General features: G+C 32.6%; 1 protein-coding gene and 1 long non-coding RNA gene across 2 annotated transcripts; both read left to right on the plus strand.

Annotated features, from left to right (window-relative positions):
* The first annotated feature begins 5,476 nt into the window (after window positions 1-5,476).
* LOC108488762 (LOB domain-containing protein 36-like) lies at window positions 5,477-7,299 on the plus strand. The gene is made up of 2 exons (XM_053020587.1): window positions 5,477-5,868; window positions 5,979-7,299. The coding sequence occupies exon 2, from the start codon at window positions 5,996-5,998 to the stop codon at window positions 6,908-6,910; it is 915 nt and encodes a 304-aa protein (XP_052876547.1). The 5' UTR covers window positions 5,477-5,868; window positions 5,979-5,995; the 3' UTR covers window positions 6,911-7,299.
* A 10,340-nt stretch (window positions 7,300-17,639) lies between these two features.
* On the plus strand, window positions 17,640-18,369 carry LOC128282358 (uncharacterized). Its single transcript, XR_008272617.1, has 2 exons — window positions 17,640-17,843; window positions 18,090-18,369. It is a non-coding gene; the product is annotated as an uncharacterized LOC128282358 (long non-coding RNA).
* Window positions 18,370-23,313: the final 4,944 nt, after the last annotated feature.

A 23,313-nucleotide genomic window follows, 5' to 3' on the forward strand; every position in this document is an offset into this window, starting at 1 on the left:
TTGGGCACTTTCATACGCTTCTCGTCGAATTTCCTCAAGTTCCTGAATATGTAACTTACGATACTTACTTACAGCTTCCAGCTCCATGTTGCATTGCATAATCGCCCAAAATGCTATGTTTTAATTCTGTAGGAAGATGACACGGTTTACTAATAATTAATCGATAAGGAGACATTCCTATGGGTCCCTTATAAGCTGTGCAGTACTCCCACACTGCATCATTTAGTCACAAACTCCGATCCTTCCTATCTGGCTTAACGGTCTTCTCCAAAATCATCTTGATTTTTTTATTTGACACTTTCGCTTGACCGTTTGATTGAGGGTGATAAGCTGTAGCAACTCGTTACAGTACACCATATTTTTTCAAAAGTGTGCTGATTATCTTATTGTAGAAATGAGTTCCCTGATTGCTGATCAATGCTCATAGAGTACCAAATCTGGAAAAAATATAACTCTTAAGAAAATCCATTACAGTTTTGATATCAGCATGATGGACTACTTTAGCTTTCACCTACTTTGACACATAGTCAATTGCAAGTAAAATATAAATGTTATCGTATGACGAGATAAAAGGTCTCATAAAATCGACGCCCCATATATAAAAAATTTCACATAAATGTATAGGTGTTAGAGGCCTTTCATTTTTCCAGCTCAACTTTCCTACCCTTTGACACTTTTTGCATGTTTTATAGAATAAATATGCATCACGAAAAATATGTGGCCAATATAGTCCACATTCATGTACTTTATGCATAGTTCATTTAGTGCCAAAATGTCCACCGCATGTGTAAGAATGACAAAAAAGATATAGTCAATTTTACCTCAATTTATATAATGCAACATCGAATTACCTAATTAGAATAGTATTTCCAAAGGTAGGGGTCGTCCCAAACATAGTATTCTAATTCACGTTTAATCTTATCTTTCTTAGATCGTGATAAATTAGAAGAGACTATACTTGTAGCAAGGCAATTCACCATGTCTGCGTACCAAGGAAAAGCTATTTGAGTAGAAAGCAGACTTTCATCCGAAAAATCGTCTTTAAGAGGTGTGACAATATTTCGATAGAGGTATTCCGCTCAGATGGTCAGTTACCAAATTTTCACGTCCTTTCTTATCCTTTATCTCGATATCGAACTCTTGCAAAAGTAATATCCATCTCATAAGCCTTGATTTTGCTTTTTTTTTCCTGATCAGATATTTAAGAGCTACATGGTTAGAGAAACCAACAATCTTAATCCCTAATAAATACGAACCAAACTTTTCTAAAGCAAAAACTATAGCTAGAAATTCTTTTTCAGTGGTCAAGTAATTGCTTTGGGCGGCATCCAAGGTCTTAGATGCATAAGAGATAACATGTGGTTTTTTCTCGATTTTTTACCCAAGGAGTACTCCTACGTTATGGTCACTTGCATCGCACATTATTTCGAAAGGATAGTTCTAATTTGATGGCTGAACAATGGGTGTCGAGATAAGTTTATGTTTTGGTGTGTCAAATGCATCCCTGCATGATTAGTCAAACTCGAACCCTTTGTCCTTCTGTAAGAGATTACAAAGTGGTTGTACAATTTTTGAAAAGTCTTTAATGAACTATCTTTGGAAACCGACATGACCAAGAAAAGAACGAATCTCTCTCATAGTTGTGGGGTATGAAAGTGAGTTAATGATGTCAATTTTTGCTTTATCAACAAAAATTCCCTCAGCAGAAATGATATGACTTAGAACTAATCCTTTAGCAACCATAAAATGACATTTCTTATAATTTAGAACAAGGTTAAATTCTAGGCACCTTTTCAAAATTTTGGCAAGATTTGACAAATACACCTCAAAAGACTCACCATACACAGTAAAGTCATCCATGAATATCTCAATTATTTTCTCGATGTAGTTGGAAAATATACTTACCATACACTGTTGAAATGTGGCTGGTGCGTTGTAAAGTCCAAACGGCATTCATCTGTAGGTGAACGTGCCAAATGGACACGTAAACATCGTCTTCTCTTGATCCTCCAGTGCCACTGAAATTTGGAAAAAGCCTGAGTAACCATCAAGACAACAATAATGAGATTTTTTCAGTTAAATGTTCTAACATCTGGTCAATAAAAGGAAGTGGAAAATGCTCTTTTCGAGTTAAAGAATTCAACTTCTTGTAATTAATGCAGACTCTCCACCAGTTTTGGACATGGATGGGAACCATCTCACCTATCGAATTCTCAATTACGATCATTCAGATTTTTTGGGCACTACATGGACTGGGCTGACCCACACTGTCAGAAATGGAACAGATCATCTAAGCATCAGGTAACTTTTGAACTTCTTTCCTTACCACTTCCATCATGAACGGATTGAAATGCCTTTGAGTCTCTCCTTTGGGAATTGCATGCTCTACAATTGGAATTTTATGCATGTAAGTCGAGGGACTAAAACCCTTAATGTCGGCATCGTCCCGCAAGGCTGTTAATCCGAGTTAGGTTCTTCAAAATGCAATGCTACCGGAGTCTTGAATCGCAAATGCATGTATTGTGGTTAGATAATCGGCAAGAGTTGGTTCGCATGTCATACCAGGGTCAACTACAAGAGGAATAATTGGCGGTTAGGACATTCTTAGCCGCTGTAACCAGCTTATTGTTTGGGGGAGAAGACTAATTTTCGACGATCGATTCAGAGATTGGAATTCACCGTGTCTAGGGCGAAGGCTTAATATTTCTGTTATCAAAATTTAATTTTTATTTCTAATTTAATTTTTAATTTTGATTTACTCAAGTATTTATTATTGTTGTCTTCATTATTTCGTTTCTAAACGTTTCAAAACATCATTAGTTTATTTTATCTATTTTTTTGGCAGGTTATTTGGAGTCGTGGACACGACTATCGCCACGACAAAAATTCTGTCCGCGAGAAGAACACAAAAGTTTATCTTAATCGCCAATCCTTGTGGACTCGACCCTACTACTTTTTACTACTGTTTAGAGTACTTTTATTATAGGAATTATTTTTATTTGGTGGTTTCGACGCCCATAAAAAATACTCATATATATTTTTATAGAAAGATCATGACCAAAGTTTGGTATGATTATTGTTGAAACTCTTGAAGAGATCGAAATATATTTCCTCTAAATTCTTCCTCACTTATGACTTTCAGAAGAATGATATATAAATGTTTATCAAACCTGTTTAAGTGATCATTTGAAAAGCTAGTATTCAAGATTGGAATACGTAGAATTTGAGAAATCATAAGATGTTGTCATGAGGGGGAGTAAATAAGTGTTGTACTCTTTTTCCCTTAATCGAGGTTTTGTCCCATCTGATTTTTCTACTAAAGTTTTGAAGAGGCAACATGTTATGCGTATTATAGATATGTGTACTATCTTCCCTTTAGTAGGATTTTTTTCCTACAAGGTTTTTATCTTAGTAAGGTTTTAACGAGGCATGTTATATACCAATGGACATCTAATGGGGTGTTATGAATATTTTATTATTAAGTGGATATCCATTAAAATCAAGATAAGTTTGATGTTCATTAGCACTCTAATGTTTGTTAGAATTAAGATTTTATTTTATTTATACTTCTTATATCTATAAATAATTAATTATAGACTTTGGATAAGCATTGTATTCATCTCCAATGATTAATAAAAGAATTACTTCTCTTTTACTCTCTTATTTCCTTTGTTATTTATTTTCTTTATTATTTATTTCATAACAAGTACTTAATTTTTAGCATTTAAATTTTCAGTTTATCAAACATAGTTAAATATATTTATAATTTTAGTAGTACGTGGAATAAAAATAAATTAGATATATTCAATTACTTAAAATGAAATTGACATGGAAGTTGTACTCTAAATTTATAGAATTACTAGCTTAGAGTATTATCTGCTTAAGGGCTAAAAATTGATTTCTTGATTGGTTACAAATATTACAACATTTCAAACCATTTTTGTTATATGTTTATTATTCTACAACTATAAGAGTATGTTTGGATACCATTAATAATTGGATGAAAGTATAATTATTAAGATGGTAATTATAAAAATTTTAACTCTCTAGATATGTTTGACTAATAACGTGTAATTACACTCTATTATAGTCACATTGTAATTTCCAATGTCATTTTTTTGTAGTATAAATTGTAATTACATGACTAAATAGTTTTAAAAGATACTAATCATTATAAAATTATCAATGATACTTTAAAAAATTATCTAAACAAGTAACAAAATCTAAAAGCAGATCATCATATGTAATACATTAGTCCAAAAAGTATTTGATAATACGATTACTAAGAAAATTAAACATACTAATCAATTTTATCTAAGTACTCTAGCATCCAATATTTGTTGAATTATTATCTCTCTAACATTAAACATATACCTATTGTTATCATCTATTGCTCATTGACCAAGTATAACTAATTAATATTAAATACCATGTAATTTAGTTAAATTTTAAATAATTTATCAAAAATATATCTTGTGTAATTTAGTTAGTCATTTTAATAAGTCAAAATGTATAGAAAATTATCTCTCGTCAATATAATTTCCAAATTATTTAAACAAGATTGGTAAAATAAAATATAATTATATTTTAAAAATAGAATATATCCTAAAATTAAAATACTATAATTATTGTATAAAAATATTTTTTAACCTTAAATAAGGTTTAGAAAACCATTAAGAATTTGATTAGAATATAATTATTTGTAATTATCTAAGTAATTATTTTAATTCTCACCAATTGAATATTGTAAAAATATTTCAATTATAATCAATTTAATGGATTCACTAATTATAATGATTATCCTAATATACTACATGTATATAATTACAATCAATTACATTTAAATCTTTTTCGTAAGTTATCTTTAAAAAATATCATTTTAAAATAAGTTAGGAGAGTACCTAAAATATATCTCATATTAAAGGTACACTTGAACCTAGAAATTATTGAGTTAGAAAAGTCAAAAGTCAAAATTTATAGGTAGTTAATTTTAATCAATTTTTTTCCATTACTAAATACCATCCATAGAATTCTAATATTATCTTGAAGCTAAGAGGATGAAATGAAATCTCCAAAGAAAATTTGTATTCTCTCATTCTAATAATTAATGAAAATTTTCATACTAATAATTATTCTGAGGATCCTTTTAATTGGTATCATTGTTTAATTATTTAATGCAATACTTTTATTAAATTAAAGAAAATAAAATTAATTAACTTCCTTTTTTTGTTATAATTAGTCTCACTGTAATGAAAATTAGATCAGAATTAACAAACTAAATCTTAAAAAGTGGGAAACAAAATCAAAGGGCAACTTTTGGGATATAAAGGACGAAAAATCCAAAATTGATTTAATTTGATATTCATTAAATTCGATTGGATTTAGTTTGATTTAATTTTCAGTTAATAAATTAGAACTGTAATTCTTGGAATCAAAGTAACAAACCTAAAAAGAAAATTTCTTATTTAAAGGGCAGCGATAATGTGGTAACTCAGAGACGCATTCAATTGTCGCTCATAGTAAAAAGACAAACACTTTGAAGGTGATACTAATTTTATTCTTTTTTCTTTTAACATCCCAAAAATAAAAACCTCAGATTTTGGTTTTAAATGGATTCTGTTTTCTCTAGTCTTTAGGGTTAGGTTAAAGCTTTTCTTTGACTATCTGTTTTGGTTCTGTTTGATTTTTTCCATGAAACAGTGACAAAAAAAAAAAAAAGAAACACAAGTTTTTGAGAGAACAAGATCTGCCCAGAAATGACAACATAATTTTTATTGTCGTTTTTAAGGCCCTTTTTTTTATCCGAAAGTTTGCACGGTGAAGAACCCACTTTTGCAAGTTATTTGTTCTTAGAGAAAAGGCCAAAAGGTAAGGTTTAGTTTTCAATCATAAGAACATGTAAGTTTTCTTTGTGATTTTTCTCAATTTCAATGCAAATATAATACCCATTTTTTTCCCCTCTTTCTGGATCTCATAAGATCTTACAAAAAAAAAGATGTCATCATCGAACTCTCCTTGCGCGGCGTGCAAGTTCCTTCGTCGAAAATGCACCCAAGAGTGCGTGTTTGCACCCTATTTCCCACCCGACAATCCTCAAAAATTCGCCAATGTTCATAAAGTATTCGGCGCCAGCAACGTTGCCAAGCTTTTAAACGAATTGAATACGTCCCAACGTGAAGATGCCGTCAACTCGTTAGCCTACGAAGCCGAGGCTCGTCTCCGGGATCCCGTCTATGGCTGTGTCGGTCTCATCTCCATCTTACAGCATAAGCTTAAACAAATGCAACATGATCTTAACAATGCCAAGAAAGAGTTGTCTACTTATATTGGTCCTCAAGCAATGCTTCCTATATTACAACCGTCGGTTTTCTTGCAACAACATGTTGGCAACCCTTCTTCATCACCTTCTTCCTCCGCTGTTATGCAACATAACATGATGCCAATGATGGGGATTCCTACAGCGGCGGCGGCGGCGGCTTCGGGGCAGTTAATGTTAAGGGAACCTCAACAGCAACAGATTTTCGAGGCTCAGCAACAATTGGCGGCGGTGATAGCAGCAAGGGAACAACAAGAGATGTTTAGAGGGTATGAACAACATCATGGTGGCCAACAGCCTGAGATTGTGAGGTTTAACAATGGGTTTGAAGGGTCTGCTTCAGTTACTGCAACTGGGTTCAATCAGATAACAACTGCAGCAGCAGTAGCCACCATGTCACCTTCATTGGCTTTAGGAAGCTTTGAAAACCCTTACCAGATTCAAGCACAACAAGATCATCACCATTGTCATGGAGGCCATCATCCACTCCAAGCACAACTTTTACTTCAGCCACAACAAGGGCAACCACCTCAGCAGCAACAACCGCAAAGATCAGGGAGCGAGGAGGCGAGGAGTATTGGCCCTTCTTGTTGATTGAAAAGAAAAACAAAGAATCCATCTTTATTTTTTGCCTGCCTTCCAACAAATTTTTCAATCTAGGTAAAAGTTAAATTAATTATCTACCCTTTTTGTTTTATTAATTTATGATGAATGCCTATCCACGAAGGATTCTTTAGAAAATACCAGATACGCTTTTGCATTTATGAAGGGGTGTTTTAGATAGCTTTTTATGTATGTTGGGGTTTTTTTTTTCTCCCTTAATAAATTTGGGGAAAATATCATTTGATGGCAGTGGAAAGGATAGAATTACTCTTAATTGTGCAAGGGCAGAAGGTTTGGTAAAGAGAATTATTGTCTTTTCACAGATGAGGGATATTCCCATTTTCATCAGCTATAAATGACATCCTTAGATTGACTTGAAATGAATGGATATCTATCACCTTTGTTTCATTAGCCTTACACTGCAATGTGTTTTGTATTAAGCATGAGAAGGGGTTGTGCTCAAAATTTCAGTGTAAGATCTAATTTACTTAATTTTCATCCTCGAACTACTCAAATTTGAATTAAAAAATTTCAATGCTAATTAAGAATAAAAAAAAGGTTTGATTAGACTTGTAATATATTCCAATTCAGCTCCTTTGATTTGAAATGAACATGAACTTGCTAGCTAGTTACCATTTAAACCTAAGCATGAGACAAAATGGATAAATAAGAGTAGATTTTTGTGGGAATTTGGTGTGGTAGATCAAATCCATGATCTTGAGCTGTCCTCTCAGATTTTGCTTTCACACCCTCTTTGAAAACACAACAGCGTGCCCTTATTAGACAGCTTCCTTTTACCTAATAAAGGACACTAATTTCAATTTTCTTTTTTATGAAAAAAGAAACTAATGTTGTAGAAATCACAGTGTTTCAAGAGAAGAAGTTCATTAACATTGGGATTAGATGAAGTTTCAGACTTTTCAGTCAGCTTCTGTATGTTCTTTTTGTCAAGAAAATTTGAAAAAAAAAAAGAAAGAAAAAAAAAAAGTGTAATCTTTTCACTGTGCTTTATGTACACAAACCATTAATTAACCTATGTTCACTGTTTTGCCATAAACTGCAAATCTGCCATGGTTGCTTTTTCATCCATATTAAAAAAAGATAACAAATATATACATAGTCTAGTCTTGGCTTTTCTTAATGATCTAGATTGTCAACAATTTCTTTTACTTTTTTCCTTTCAGGGTTTTCTGCAGCAAACAAGTGAAGAACAAAGGGAGAAAAATTGACAAAAACTGAGATTGATATCTGAGATCTTAAGTCAGCATCGGGCTTTTGGGTTTTGATGAACACCTTCATCCATTTGAACACATAATTAATTATATAATATATTATATTATATATAGGGATCTGCATTTTTGCATTGGTCTTTGGTCTTGGGATTGCGGTAGTTTTCAATTTTTCTAAGTTCTAACATGGCTCTGGTCTTCGTTTTACTTTGAATTTCATTACGTATAATCTTAGAAATATCATGTTATGATAATTTTTTTTTATTTATCATGGAGGAAGAATTGTTGTTATATTATATATGGTTTATATAAATAATAGATGTTATTCGGTGGAGAGAACTTGAAGTGAACTTGGGAATTTGTTTACTTTCGGTTTAAATTCAATACTTTAAAACGTGAAAGAAAAAATGATTGAATTTTATTCTAAACGATGAAAATACAAAAGACATGAAATTCTTATCATGAAACATTTACCTAACCCATTATCATGAAACATTTACCTAACCCATTATCATGGAACATTTACCTAACCTATTATCATGGAATATTTACCTAACCTATTATCAATTTGTATCAATTTGTACCATTAATTATGGATATCAAGTGTACATTTTGTCTACAACAACATGATGGCTGGCCACTTCATGTAAAATGGGAGGTTTATCATGCAAATCCTCCTATTTTGCACTCCTATTTATTTGGCCACTTCAATTTAGCCTATAGCATTTTCAAACATTTTCACATAGGTCTTATTTCATAATTTCACTCACAAATGACAAAATCAAAGCATGAAATTTTGTCAACATTCACAGAATTCCCGAAAATTGGGGCGTTACAACTCTACCCTCCTTAAAGAAATTTCGTCCTCGAAATTTACCTAATCAAACAGATGAGGGTATTCTTTGTTGCATCGTCTCTTCGGCTCCCAGACTCGAAGTTTCCTTCCTTAACTTGTTGAAAACGAGCGACCAAAGACTCATCGTTCAACTGTTTTCCTTAATCTGATCCACCGAGTTGGCCTCACTTGCAACTCACCAGCAGACTTCCATTATCATCTGAGACTCAAGCGAGCAAACATTGCTCTCGGATCGAATCTGACTCCACGACTTAGAGCATCGGCTACCACATTAGCCTTGCTTGGGTGATACTCGATCGAGCAGTCATAATCCTTAAGCAACTCAATCCATCTCCTTTGCCTAAGGTTCAGCTCCTTCGAGTCAACAAATACTTAAGACTCTTATGGTCGGTGTATATAATACACATTTCTCATAAGTAATGTCTCCAAATCTTAAGTGCAAATATCACTGCTGCCACTCTAAATCATGAGTCAAATAGTTTCCCTCATGAGGCTTAAGCTATCGTGATGCACATGCAACCATCTTACCCTCTTGCATTAACACGCAGCCCAAACCTACGTGTGATGCGTCACTGTACACAGTAAAATCATTCCCAGACTCCGACTGAATCAACTCAGGTGCTTCAGTCAGAACTTTCTTCAACTTCTCAAAAGCTTCCTGCTGCTTCTTAGTCCATACAAACGGTACTCCTTTCCTTATGAGTTTTGTCAAAGGTGCTGTCATCACAAAAAAACCTTCCACAAACCTTCTGTAGTATCATGCCAGTCCTAGAAAACTCCGTATTTCTGACACTGACCTAGGCGGCTTCCACTCCAAAATCGCTTCAATTTTCCGAGGGTCCACCTTAATCCCCTCAGCAGAGACCACATGTCCTAAGAAGGTTACCTCCTCAACCAAAATTCACACTTCTGAACTTCGCAAAGAGTTCCTTCTCCTTAATACTTACAAGACTATACGGAGATGCTCATCATGTTTCGTTTCGGTTTGAATATACCAGATATCGTCAATAAAGACGACTCTGAACCGATCCAAAATGATTGGAACACACGATTCATCAGATCCATAAACGCCGCAGGGCGTTCGTTAGTCCAAATGGCATAACCGAAACTCGTAATGACCATACCGAGTCTGAATGTCGTCTTTTGGATATTTGCCTCATTGACCCTTAGCGATGATATCCGGATCGAAGGTCGATCTTGGAAAATACAAAAGCTCCTCTAAGTGGTCGAATAGATTGTCAATCCTTGGCGGTGGATACTTATTCTTAATCGTCGGTTTGTTCAATGGCGATAATCAATGCACATCCGCATCGTACCATCCTTCTTTTCACGAATAGCACCGGTGCTCCCCATGGAGACACGCTTGGCCTAATAAAGCCCCTATCCAACAACTCTTGAATTTGAGCATTTAACTCTACTAACTCCTTGATTGCCATCCTATACGGTGCGATGAACCTTTGGTGCCGTTCTAGGCAACAAGTCTATTCCAAACTCAACTTCTCGATTCGGAGGCAATCTTGGAAGCTCCTCCGGAAAAACATCTTGGAACTCCTTTATGGTCCTAACCTTATCCACTGTCAGTCCCTCCTCTTCCGACTGACTTACAAATACCAATTTGGCCTCACAACCTTTCCAAATCCACTTTTCGGCTCTTAATGCCGACACCACATTGGACAAATAATCCCTTCTCTCACCTATCACCATAACCTCCTCATCCTTTGTAGTTCTTAACACCATTCGTTTAGAAGCACAATCCAGAGTCGCCTTATGCTTAACAAGTCAATCCATTCCCAGAATGAGGTCAAACTCTCCGAACGGTAACTCCATCAGATCTCCAGGAAAAACCTTGTCTTGAGTTTCTAAGGGTACATTCCTATACAGTTCGTCTACCCTAACCGAGTGACCCAATGGACTTAGTACAGATACCCTACTCACAATCTCCTCAGAGCAGTCCAAGTCGTCCATAATCCATTCTGCGGCCTCCAACCAATATTCCGCCACATTCAGGGCTATACCAGATACGCCTCTAAAGATCTCCGCTCCGTTAGCCCGAAGTCATTCAGAAATAGACCTCCGAACTCCATTGCCCGTACTTGCCCCGGTAACCCTTTCCAGAACACGAAGCATTGCCTATGACAGGGCATCATCCTCGGCAGCCCGATCATACAGCCCATTCTCATTCGCCGGTGGTGGTCGTGCTACTCCAGTGGGTATGTGTTCAAAAGACGAAGATCCAGCTTGAGTACTACCTCGGCCTCGACCACGGCCTCTTCTCCGAGTAGCTCTCGTACTCATATCGATTTATCTTGATTACTAATTTTTATGCATCAATTAAATATTCCAGTGTTTATTACAGATGTTTTATGAATCAGACAGTAATTCAAAGTTTGTTTTCGCAGAATCGAAGTCTAGCTACGATTTGATCTCTTATCGATTTTTCTATGGTTTCAGTATCACCTATCTAGAGTATCCTAGCGAGTTTGATCTGATGCAGATAAGTCGAAAAATATTCGAAGAGTTCGAGTAATACTTACAGACTTGGTAGGAGATTGAATGCCACCTTCTAAAGATCTAAATTTTGAAAATCGAGTTTTTCGCATTCTTTATAAAATTTTATTTTGAAAATCCTTGTTTTTGTAAACCCATTCTACAGCCGAGTTGTTACAACCTAGGCTCTGATACCACTAAATGTAGCACCCCAAACCCGGCCTAGAAGTTATGGCCGGATCCGGCATGCCACATCAAAAACGTTAAAAAAAACTCCATTCTAAGTCCAGAAAATCGTACTTGATGTTCAAAAGATTAATTCATTAAGGATTAAAGTGAATGGAAGCTGTGCACCAGGTAGGAAACCGAAAAAGAGGAGGTGAGTCCATCGGACTGCTTAAGTACCAAACTCCCTTCGAATTCAATCCTAGACATGCAAACCGCCATTGCCATACCTTAACGTCATGTATATTTCTAGGAAACCAATTTGATTAAGTCCTTTTTAGGAAAAGTGATTAATTTTGGAAAATATCTTCATTACGGAAGCTTTGCTTGTTTTCGTGTTATTTTGAAATCTATTACTGTTTTTGAAAACGCGCCCTAAAGCTATCTAATTTCAACAGTTAAATATAAATATTACCTATCTTAATAAAACATATAAAAACCATCAAAAATAAATAAGCGGCCTTATTACATTTAAAAGCCCAAAACCTCAAACGTAATTAAAAGGATGTCCAGTTCACGAGAAGAAAATCAAACTTTCGAGCGGGTGGCCACTCAATTCCCTCACGACTCAAGCCCACTATGGTTGGGGATTACTGCGTGGATGAAAATAAAAGGGGTGAGTTTGGGGAAACTCGGTGTGTAAGGAAAACCCATTCAAAGCCAAAGTCACTCAAGCCCATTGGGCCTAAGCCCATTCAGTAACAGTGGTCTTGGGCGAGCCCTTTTCAAATTACGAACGGGCCTTAACCCTTATTCAGATAACGTATGGCCCATAGGCCCATTTCAAAATACATGCAACATCAATAAACATATGCAAGCCCATTTGGGAGACTACTCAACCCACCAACCACTACACTCCACCCGTACCAGCCATACACTCCATGTGGGAATAGCTCAACCCACCCAAATTTAACACTCCACGATTGCGACCTTCTTTGCTCGATTAACGATAAATTGAGGCAAAGCCTCCAAGACGTGAACAAGCCACTTTCAGTACTTCCTCCGTCAATATCCCAATCCCATGCATCAAATAATAACAACATGGCATGCAATAAATAACAACGATCAAACATGCATTTAGGTCAATTTAACCCTAGGGGTATTTGGTAATTTATCTCCTAGAGGTAAAAGCGTAAATTTTTCACTTTTAAAGGTATTTCAGTAATTTATCTATTTTAGGGTTTTCATGCATATTCCTACCTTTCACGTACTACGAAATCACGTCGAGGGTTCTTACCGAATTGGGCAGTTGGCCCATCATTCCAATTTTGGCCCATTAAGCCCAAAAATATCGAGGGCACGAAATCATGCACTTTACGGTCAAACATTGTAACTTACCAAAAACATTAATCGATTTACCTCACGAGCATTCGCACACTCGCAAATCTACAAAATCTTGGTTTTCGGCATTTCGACTTTTCGACTTTTGCCGATCTAGACTAAGAAAGAGGGTGTTAGTTACACACATTTTGCGACGATATCTTGTGAGATCCACACACGAACTGCCTACAATTGGATTACTAACACGTTAATCTAACTATTCAAATACGAACTACGTATTAACCCTTTACAATATTCGGCCAGCGACACCTACAGATCATAGTAAGCTTATAAGAAATCAATAAGCAACTCATTAACAAATTTTTGTCAATGTTTACCACATAATCATAATTTCACTGCAAGCTGTCTTCCTGAGCAACAGTCACTAAATAATTTATAATTGGAGCTACGAAACTCCAAATCAGGTTCCGTTAATTTTCCCTGAAAATAGACTCATATATCTTCTATCCATAAAATTTTCAGAATTTTTGGTTTAGCCAATCAATACCAGATTTTTCTCAAAGTTTCCCATGTTTCACTGTTTGACTAATCTGACCACTATTCATTACGAATCAAATTTCTCATTGTACAGAATTCAAAATATGTTCTTGTTTATTCTATTTGAAACTAGACTCATTAAGCTTTAATTACATAATTTATGCAGCTTCTAACTCATCTCCCACAATTTATGGTGATTTTCCAAAGTCACGTTACTGCTGCTGTCCCAAGCAGATTTATTACCAAAATCACTCTTTCACACCTAACTTGCATGCTTGTTATTTAAACATGTATATCACCAATCAATCATCACATATCTATGATTTTTACTTAAGCATAATCTCCATTTCATCATTTTAAAGCACAACATGTTAGCCGATTTTTCCCTTTAGCATCTAAGGCATATGCATGCTCATTTGTTTGGCTCAACTTCACATATCTTCCATTTTTCATCAAAAGAACATGAAACAACAACCATTTCCTTCATTTTAATTCATGACCAAATGCTCACAACACAACCAAAAATCAAAATATACTTCAAGAGTTAAGGTAGAATCAAGAAGAACTCATGAACCTCAAAATAAAAGCAAGGTACCAAGAACTTACCTTCAATTTTCCTCCTCCTAATGACCGAACACTCAAGAGCTTTCTCCTCTCCTTTCTCTTCTCTAACTTTCAGCTATGATGAACAAAGATGGACAAAACTTTGTTCTTTTCACCCCTTTTTCTTTTAATAAAACTTCATATTTCATCCATTTAATTCTTTAATACAAAAGACATGAAATTCTTATCATGAAACATTTACCTAACCCATTATCATGAAACATTTACCTAACTCATTATCATGGAACATTTACCTAACCTATTATCATGGAACATTTACCTAACCTATTATCAATTTGTATCAATTTGTACCATAAATTATGGATATCAAGTGTACATTTTGTCTACAACAACATGATGGCTGGCCACTTCATATAAAATGGGAGGTTTATCATGCAAATCCTCCTATTTTGCACTCCTATTTATTTGGCCACTTCAATTTAGCCTATAGCATTTTCAAACATTTTCACATAGGTCCTATTTCATAATTTCACTCACAAATGACAAAATCAAAGCATGAAATTTTGTCAACATTCACAGAATTTCCGAAAATTGGGGCGTTACACACTTACGTAACCGTTTTGTTATGAAGTGGTCACTCTGCTGTTAAGCTCCGTTATCTCCCTAACAGCAATCCTATGTGGCAGTCCAACTAGGACGAGAATAGGTTTTTTAATTAAATAAATTTAATTAATTACAGCTTGAATTGGAAAAGAAAAACCGTTCGTCTCCTTTTCTCTATGAGTTTTCTTTTCCACTTTGATTGAAAAAACTATTCTCATCCCAATTGGACATCCAAGTTGACATTTAAAATCCATTTGGACTGCCACGTAGGATTGTCGTTAGGGAGATAACGGAGCTTAACAATAGAATGACTACTTTATAACAAAACGATAACGTAAGTGACTAAAATGTAACATCTTAAACATAAATGACTAAAATGTAATCTAAAGCAAACAACAATGACTATTTTGTAGTTTACTCTTTAAAAAACCAAATCCAAATTAATATTCATAAATACTAGATATATGTACATGGGTGAAAAGTATATATTTTAAAAATAAATAAATTATGAATCACGGTTGAAAAGTTTTCCTATAAAATTACACTCAATTTCACTTTAATTATTAAGGAACATTTGATTTATTTTTCATAATGAAATTATGGAAATGTACGATTAAAAATAAGATTAGAATAATGTCCTTATTATAAAACTTTTGTTTTTACAAGTTCACTTTTTCAACATTTTTACTCACAAATTTTATAATATTAAAATAATTTAATAAGTTCATTTTATTACACCTTTATTTAATCATATGAATTCAAATATTTTTAAAGGATCATAAGGATTCAATTGAATCATCACTAAACATAATTATGAAAATTTATTTATAAGGTTTGTCAATTGATTTTTGTAGAGAAATTTGTTGTTTTTAATAACAAAGAGAAATGAAACTAAATTTTTCATAAAAGTAAAATCAAAGGACATTGCAAAACTATATATGTTTTTGTAAGGAGCTTATAGTAAAAACATTCACATGAAGATATTAAAACATCAACAACAACAAATAATGTTCAAATATCATTATACCATTAAATATTGACAAATACAAAGTTATGTTTTGGCTTAGAAATACCTACAACTATATAAGATTTTAAACATAAGTGTCGAAACCATTTTTTAAGTATGAAAAACGGGAATCGACTTTAAAAAATTAAAGTTTGGAGTCCCCACCGATCCTTTTTGATGAGGTGTGATCAGGTCACCTCAAAACGTGGTCGTTTTTCAATAAACAAATTTATTTGTCAAAAAAATGATTTTGGTCTGCGAAAATTGCAAAAATGGGTTCGAAATTCGGCTACGCACGAGGAAGGGTTAGCACCCTCGTAACGCCCAAAATTGGTACCAATTGACTAATTAATGTCCTACTATTGAAAATTTGGAAAAACATTAAAATACGATCCATTAAAAATGTGTGAATAACTCGAGTTGGATTTTAAGATTCACTTGTTCCGAAGGAATAAAATACCACACCCAACACGTTTGGACACGATATTTTAAGCCTCCAAAAACCGAGATCACCTCATGATTTCCAAAACACGCAACAAAATCTTAAAAGGGTATTCTGCTATTTGGCCAAACGGAAAATCGAAACCCAGCACGTTAGGGCACGATTTCTCGAATTTCTAAACACGAAACATTGCCTTGTTTTGAGGAGTTGAGAAAACACAGACCAAACTTTAAAGGGATATTTGACTATTCGGACAAACTGAAAATCGAAACCCTGCACATTAGGGCACAATTTCTCGAATCTTCGAACATCAAACATCGCCTTTATTTTATAAAGCCGGCTCAAAACGCATTGGTTTGGTTTACTTTAGGGTAAAAACAATTGATGTCGGGCGAAAAGTTGGAATCTAAAATCATGATGCAATAACGAGCATACAAGCTTAGCATCGAGCATGGAATAAAAATTCGGGGCAATAATATCACACGAATAAATAATAAGAGAACACAAAGGGCTGAGTTAGGGTACATGCAATGGTAACATATCATATATCATATAAATGCAAACATTAATTATTGAAAGCTAATCAATTAGAAGCCAATTAAGAGAAAATTCCATGCAAATTACACTAAAGAACATCATGTAACAAATTTTGAAACAGGTAAATAAGTGAATGATATGAAGAAAACACAATTTAGAAATATCAATATACAAACAATCAATTATACACAAATCTTGAAATAAATAATTTTGCATGAACGCTTGAAATAAACCAAGAAGATAAAATAATAATAAATAAATAAAATGGAGTAACAACGTATAAATGAAATTTCCAAAATAAATGATGTGTATAAAACAAGGTAAACGATTTGCAACATAATATATGAAATAAAGAAAACTTAATATAAATAAAATATATAAGTACTAATAATATATGAAAGTGTTTGGGATAAACGTGTATATATATATCAAGGTAGAAAAATAAATGTCATATAAATCCCTAAGGTATTAAAACTATATAAAAGAATTTTAAATCCAATAAGTCATATAATAAATCAAAGTAAAAAAAAAGAAATAAAACCTTAACTAAATATAATTAATTAAAAACAGTACATAATAAAATAATATATGAAAAAGATGAATAGTAAAATAAAAAAATATGAATTAAACTTAATTGAAAAAAAAGTTAAAATCAAAGGATAATTAATAAATAAAATAAACCATAGAAAATGAAATAAGGATCGTAGCGCAATGCGCGCAAATTCGCAGGGACCAAAAATGAAATTATTCCCTACTTCAAAACGCAACATTTCAATGCCGACTAAGGTGAACAGATGCACCAATTTCAGGGGAAAAATTAAAAAAACAAAAGAAATCTAAATGGGACTCAATCAATCAATCAAATAGCACCAAAACAAGGAGGGACCAAACGCACAAATACCCCATTCAGAAGCAAAACACGCGGACAAACTCCCCCAAATGCTGTTTCATTTTATTACCTAAATTAAAACATGTTTTAAAATTTTTATTTAAAAAGCATTTTAACTTTTGCTTTAAAAAAAAAAAACCCTAAATGCCTTGTATGTTTTCTCATCTCCCTCACTCTCCCTTTACTCTCCAGCCGAAAGGCTAGTGCCCAGGGCCTCCATTCGTGACCAGCGAAGGCTCGCCGACGGTGCGAGCACGGTGCGACTCCGGTGACTCCCTTTCTCCCTTGTATTTTGTGTTGGTATTGTAAATCTGAATGAAAATAAAAAACATAATAAATAGCGAAAAATCACCTTTGAAGTATATTTTTCGATGGCTTTTTATTGATCTTTGTATGTATTTTATATACAATTTCTCTGGAAAAAGAAAGAAAAAAACCCTCTATAATAAAAATTTTTGAAGGCTTTATAGCTAAATACAAACAGTTGCTTGCTATTCTCTCGCTCAAACTGCAGATCGTGGAGGAGAGCGTCGTGGGGCATGGTGCATGCTGCACATGGGCTAGGGGTCGTGCTTGATATGCCGACGTACGTGGTGGAGGGACGCTGAACGTAGAGGCTGCGATGCAAGGCAATAGCCTAGGGTTTTCCATGTTTTTCTGACTTAGGCTATTGGGCTTGTGCAATTGATTTTTTTTGGGCCTAGTGTAATTAAAATAATTTAATGGATTGTTTAATTTTTTTTGTTTGATTTTGGTTTCCCTATGGGCCGAGCAAAATTCGGGTCTTACAATAAGCCTATGCACTTGTTATACCATAGACAAAGTATGTCAAATATATTATCTATCGACAATAAGTTAATAAAAAATTGTAAATAACCTACTGCTACTTGACAATATATCCAAAATAAATATATACCAAAAGTTGCTAATATAGTCTATGGACAAAAGATTGCTAATATATTCTAGATTTTATGAGACAATGAAGCTACACACCCCTGGAAGAATAGAAGTCCAAGGATGGTCAATAAGTATTACATTCACTTGATTGCTTAAGTACATAATCCCTTCCAAATATTTTGGCAAAGAAAAGAAGAAATCTACCTTGTGTGAATCTTTTGCTAATATATTCCCCTATAGAAAGCATTTCATCCTTGGAGAGGCCTTCAATTTCTATAATTTATGTGAAAATAATCATTCTTTGTTCACCTTCATTTGCCTCTTTTTTTGAAAAAAAAAAGAAATGTCATTAATCTCTTGTGCAACTTCTCGATAAGCAACACCAAACTTACCTATCTCCTCCATAAGATCAAATAACCCATTAATTCTTTGAGGTCTTTTCTTACTAGTTACAACCTTCTTTACAATAATCACAATAGCAATTGTAGGTGCTTGACAAGCTGAAGCACCTATTTCCTCTCTAGATTCAAAATATTTGACTACCTCTTGTTCAACATCAAATACATCTTCAAATTTATTATCTTCAACATCCAAATCTTCCATTGCAATAGTTTCTATCTCAACTGCAGCTCTTGTAGCTCTTTCTTTTCCAAATATTTAGACTAAGTCATCAAAGAATGGAAGTGGTTTATTTCTCAATCCAATAGCATGTGGATGAATCTACCAAAAAAAAAAACCTTGAATTTTTTAAATTGATTTCATAATTATAACTAATTATAGTAAATATAACGACAAAATTTCTAGTAGTGTTAGAAACTATGATTATGGGACCCTGTTTTCATAAATTGAGTTTGTAAATGTTAAATAGAGATATTTACAAAACTAATGTATTGATGAATTAAATTTTGGATAAGTAATTTTACAGAATTAATAGTTAATTAAGGTATAGGGACAAAATTGTAAAAAGGTTATCACTATAGGTTTTTAATTGGCCAAAGGCTTAAGCAATTATATAACAATTAAACCAAGGTCTAAAATGGCAAATATACCATCTTAGAAACATTAGTGGATGGTAAGTGAATAACTTATATATATTATAAATATTATAATTAAATTATTTACATTATAAAATGTATAAAATAAAACTAATATAGTGGAAAGAAAGAGAAATCATCTCTTTTCTTCATCCATGCACGAAAGAAGAAGAAAGAATTCAGCCTTAAGGGCTGCTAGTTTCAACAAAAAATTGGTATGTGTAATTTAGTCATTTTCTTGTGATTTTTATGTTTTTGAGTGTCATGAGAGCTTGATCTAGCTAGCCCATATATCAATTTGTAAAATTATTAAAGTTTTAGATAGTTTGCATCAATTATTTCTTGAGTTTTTGGGTGTTAAATTATAGATTTTAAGCTTAGTTGTGAAAAAGGACTAAATTGTAAAGCTAATTGATAGTTTTGTGCATTAGGGAACAAACTAAATAAAATGTAAAATTTGAATGTAGGAATAAGAAATAGAAGGTCCTAATTAATAATAATGAAATCAGAGTTTAATTTGGAGTTTTAAATTGAAATTTATGCTAGTCTCGATTTTAGGGACTAAATTAAATAGATTGTAAAATATGTGTGACTTTGTAATTGATTGTGATTTAAACTGAAATTTGATATTATGTATTTTCATATTCTAATTCATAGCTAAAGGCGACGCAGGAACGTCGAGGGGAAAAGGAAAGACGAGATCTGATGACCAGTAACCCAAGTGTTTGATTTGTGTTTCTATAATTCAGATCACTTTAATTTATGCACACTTCTATTGTTTAGAATGGTAAATGTGAAGGTAAGCTAAGATTGGTTAGTTGAATCGAATTGGTATGATTATGTTTGATTATTGAGATAGAAGACTAAATTGAATAGAATTTAAAATAGTGTAATTCGATAAAATTATTGAATTGACTTTGTATTGGGGTGAAATGGGATGTGATATGTAATAAATTGATGATTTGAACTATGAATTGAATTGATGAGATGCGAATTGAACAAAATGATAATTTGAATAAATTGTTACCTTATTAATTGTTCAAGCAAAATTAGATATAGTTGGCATGCCGTAGGATAGATTGAGTACGAGTTAATTTGACTACATATTGAGTGTTGGGCACAACTCTTACTTCGATTATAACGATGAGTGCTGTCACATGGCATGAATAACATACCCATATATGCTCTTTCACAACAGTCATCACAAACTTAAAACACTTATCATAGCATCTCATAGATGCACATATTTTCGCAATTGCACAAGCTCACATTTATCACATTTAATCATAGGTGAGGTGTGAGAACACTTACACTTGGAATTTAGAGTAGGGGTTTAGGCTACCTCTAAATTCCCAATTACACAACGAATCATCTATGAGCAGCGATTCCAAAATACTCACCAAAATATGTTTTCGCTGAAAGTTGAAAGCTGAGACAAGCTTTTCTTTACCTATGTCTCTACTCTTTGAAGGTTCTATTGACTCCGACACTTCAAGAAGACAAACCACACAAACATACAATCAACAATTAGTCATTAACTCACCTTAAATAGTAAAAAGCAATAGTCTAAGCTACGTTCTCTTTTAACTGAAACCTTCGACATAGAAAACTTCAAATTTGAATATCTCGACCTACGCTTAATCTTTTCTCATGAAACGAATTCCATTCATCTACATATTCATCTACGACTAATTCCCAACCTTTAACCTATACAAAACTACACGTTTCAAGTTTTGACCATTATGACCAAAATTCATTAAAACTCGAGAAATCCTTAACGAAACTTCAATGGAGCTTTAGAAACCTTCTAATTACATCAAAACTAATTGAAAAACACTTTAAAATCAAGTTTTTACTCAAAAACTTGAAATTCACTATTAACAACCCCTTTTTAGCTTTTATTCAAAATTCACGATTTAATGGGTAAAAACTTAGTTTTAAGGATCCAATAATACTAAAAGCTAATAGAGAAATAACTGGTTACCTTCGATGGAAGAAAAACGGACTTTGACACAAATCTGGGAAAACCCACTATTGAAAAAGAAGATGAAATTAATGATGTTTTAAGACAGGGGTGAAGCCAAAGGGGATTGGCATGGGCCCCGGCTGTAACGACCCAAAATCCATGGGCACCGGAAAAGTGTGTAATCGGGCCTTCGTCTTAGTGAAATAAGTTCGAAAATAATTATTAAAAATATTTATGAGCCTAGTGGTGTGTCTAATTAGGTTTTAATTAAGTAAATTTAGCTTAATTTAGAGTAATTAGTAAAAAAGATTAAATTGAATAAGAGGTAAAAGTTTAATTCTAAAGCAATTAAGTAAAGAGGGCCAAAATGGCAAATATACCATTAAGTAATGGTTGAGGCAGCATAAACGTATTAAAATCTAAGATTTTATTTAGATTATATATATATTATATTATATAATTGATTATTATAATTATTAATTGTTATGGTTTTATATTATTATTATTATTATTATTATTATTATTATTATTATTATTATTATTAAATAGTAGAGAATTGTATGGTAATAAAAATATTGGTATATTTGTAATAAATAGATACATGTGTACTTGTTATAAAATAATTTGTTTACTTAATATTAAAGTAATAGATAATTAGATTAAATTGAATTATTGATAATTAAATAATTATATCATAAGATTTTTTATATATGTTAAATAAAGTATGATTATGACAAGTGTAAGGTGATAAAAATATACATATGTAATGATAATATTTATACAATTATAATATTTTATTTAAATTAGTAGATATTTATTATTTACTATTATTATAATTAAGAGATATTTATTAATTAAATAATTATAAAATAAGATTTTTATGTGATAATTAAATAAAATTATGACAAATGTAGGGTGGTGATATTGGACAAATGTAAAACATGTGTGTGTACCATTGTTATATATATAATTGCTATTAAATAGATATTTATTAATTAAATATAATATAAATTAAATAAAGTAAAAAAAGATAAAGCATAAAATAAATAGAAACTAAACAAACAGAATAGAAAACAGAAGCATTCGAAAAGAGAAAGAAAAAGGGAAAGAAAAAGGAAAAACTAGAGATTTGAAGCTTGAAACTTTAATTGATAAGTCAATTAAGTCCTTTTTAGTTAATTTTGATGTTTTAGAAGCTTTAGAACAAAGTTTTGTTGAAATTAAGTTAAGGTTTTGAAAGTTTTTAGGTTCTTGAACATAGTTCATGTTGAGCAAAATAATGAATTAGGGATTTAATTGAATGAATTTTAAGTTAGGATTGAATAAAGGATTGAATTGTAAACTAAGCTATAAGTTTTGAGTTTTAGGGATTAAATTGAAATAAATTCGAAATTATGAAAATATGATAAAAATTAAATAGTTAGATGTGGGTTTGGCAAGAAATTGAGTAGCAAAAAGGTATGAATTGAGAAAGAAAAATATATAGGTTTAGTTGGGATTAAATTGGAATTAAAGTAAAAGTTAGATAAAAATTTCAGCGTTTAAATTGTGTTATGCTAATAATTTTGAAATTATTTTAATTGTTCGTAGCTAATATCGAGCCTGAAGCATCGGCCCAAAAAGGAAAAAGAAAGATCGTCGAGGATTAAATCCGAAGAGAATTCTGGTTTGTATCACTATAACTCAAGCTCTATAATTAATATATGTTTAATTTAATATGAATATGTGGTAAGTATTTTGAGGTAAGTATTTAATGAACTAATAAAATTTGTGATTGGGTATTAAAATTGAGATTGATACTGAACTGAATTATGGGATTCTGAATATTGTTTTGAATACCG

This window comes from Gossypium arboreum, chromosome 10, assembly GCF_025698485.1.
Source record: "Gossypium arboreum isolate Shixiya-1 chromosome 10, ASM2569848v2, whole genome shotgun sequence".
NCBI classification, from domain to species: Eukaryota; Viridiplantae; Streptophyta; class Magnoliopsida; order Malvales; family Malvaceae; genus Gossypium; species Gossypium arboreum.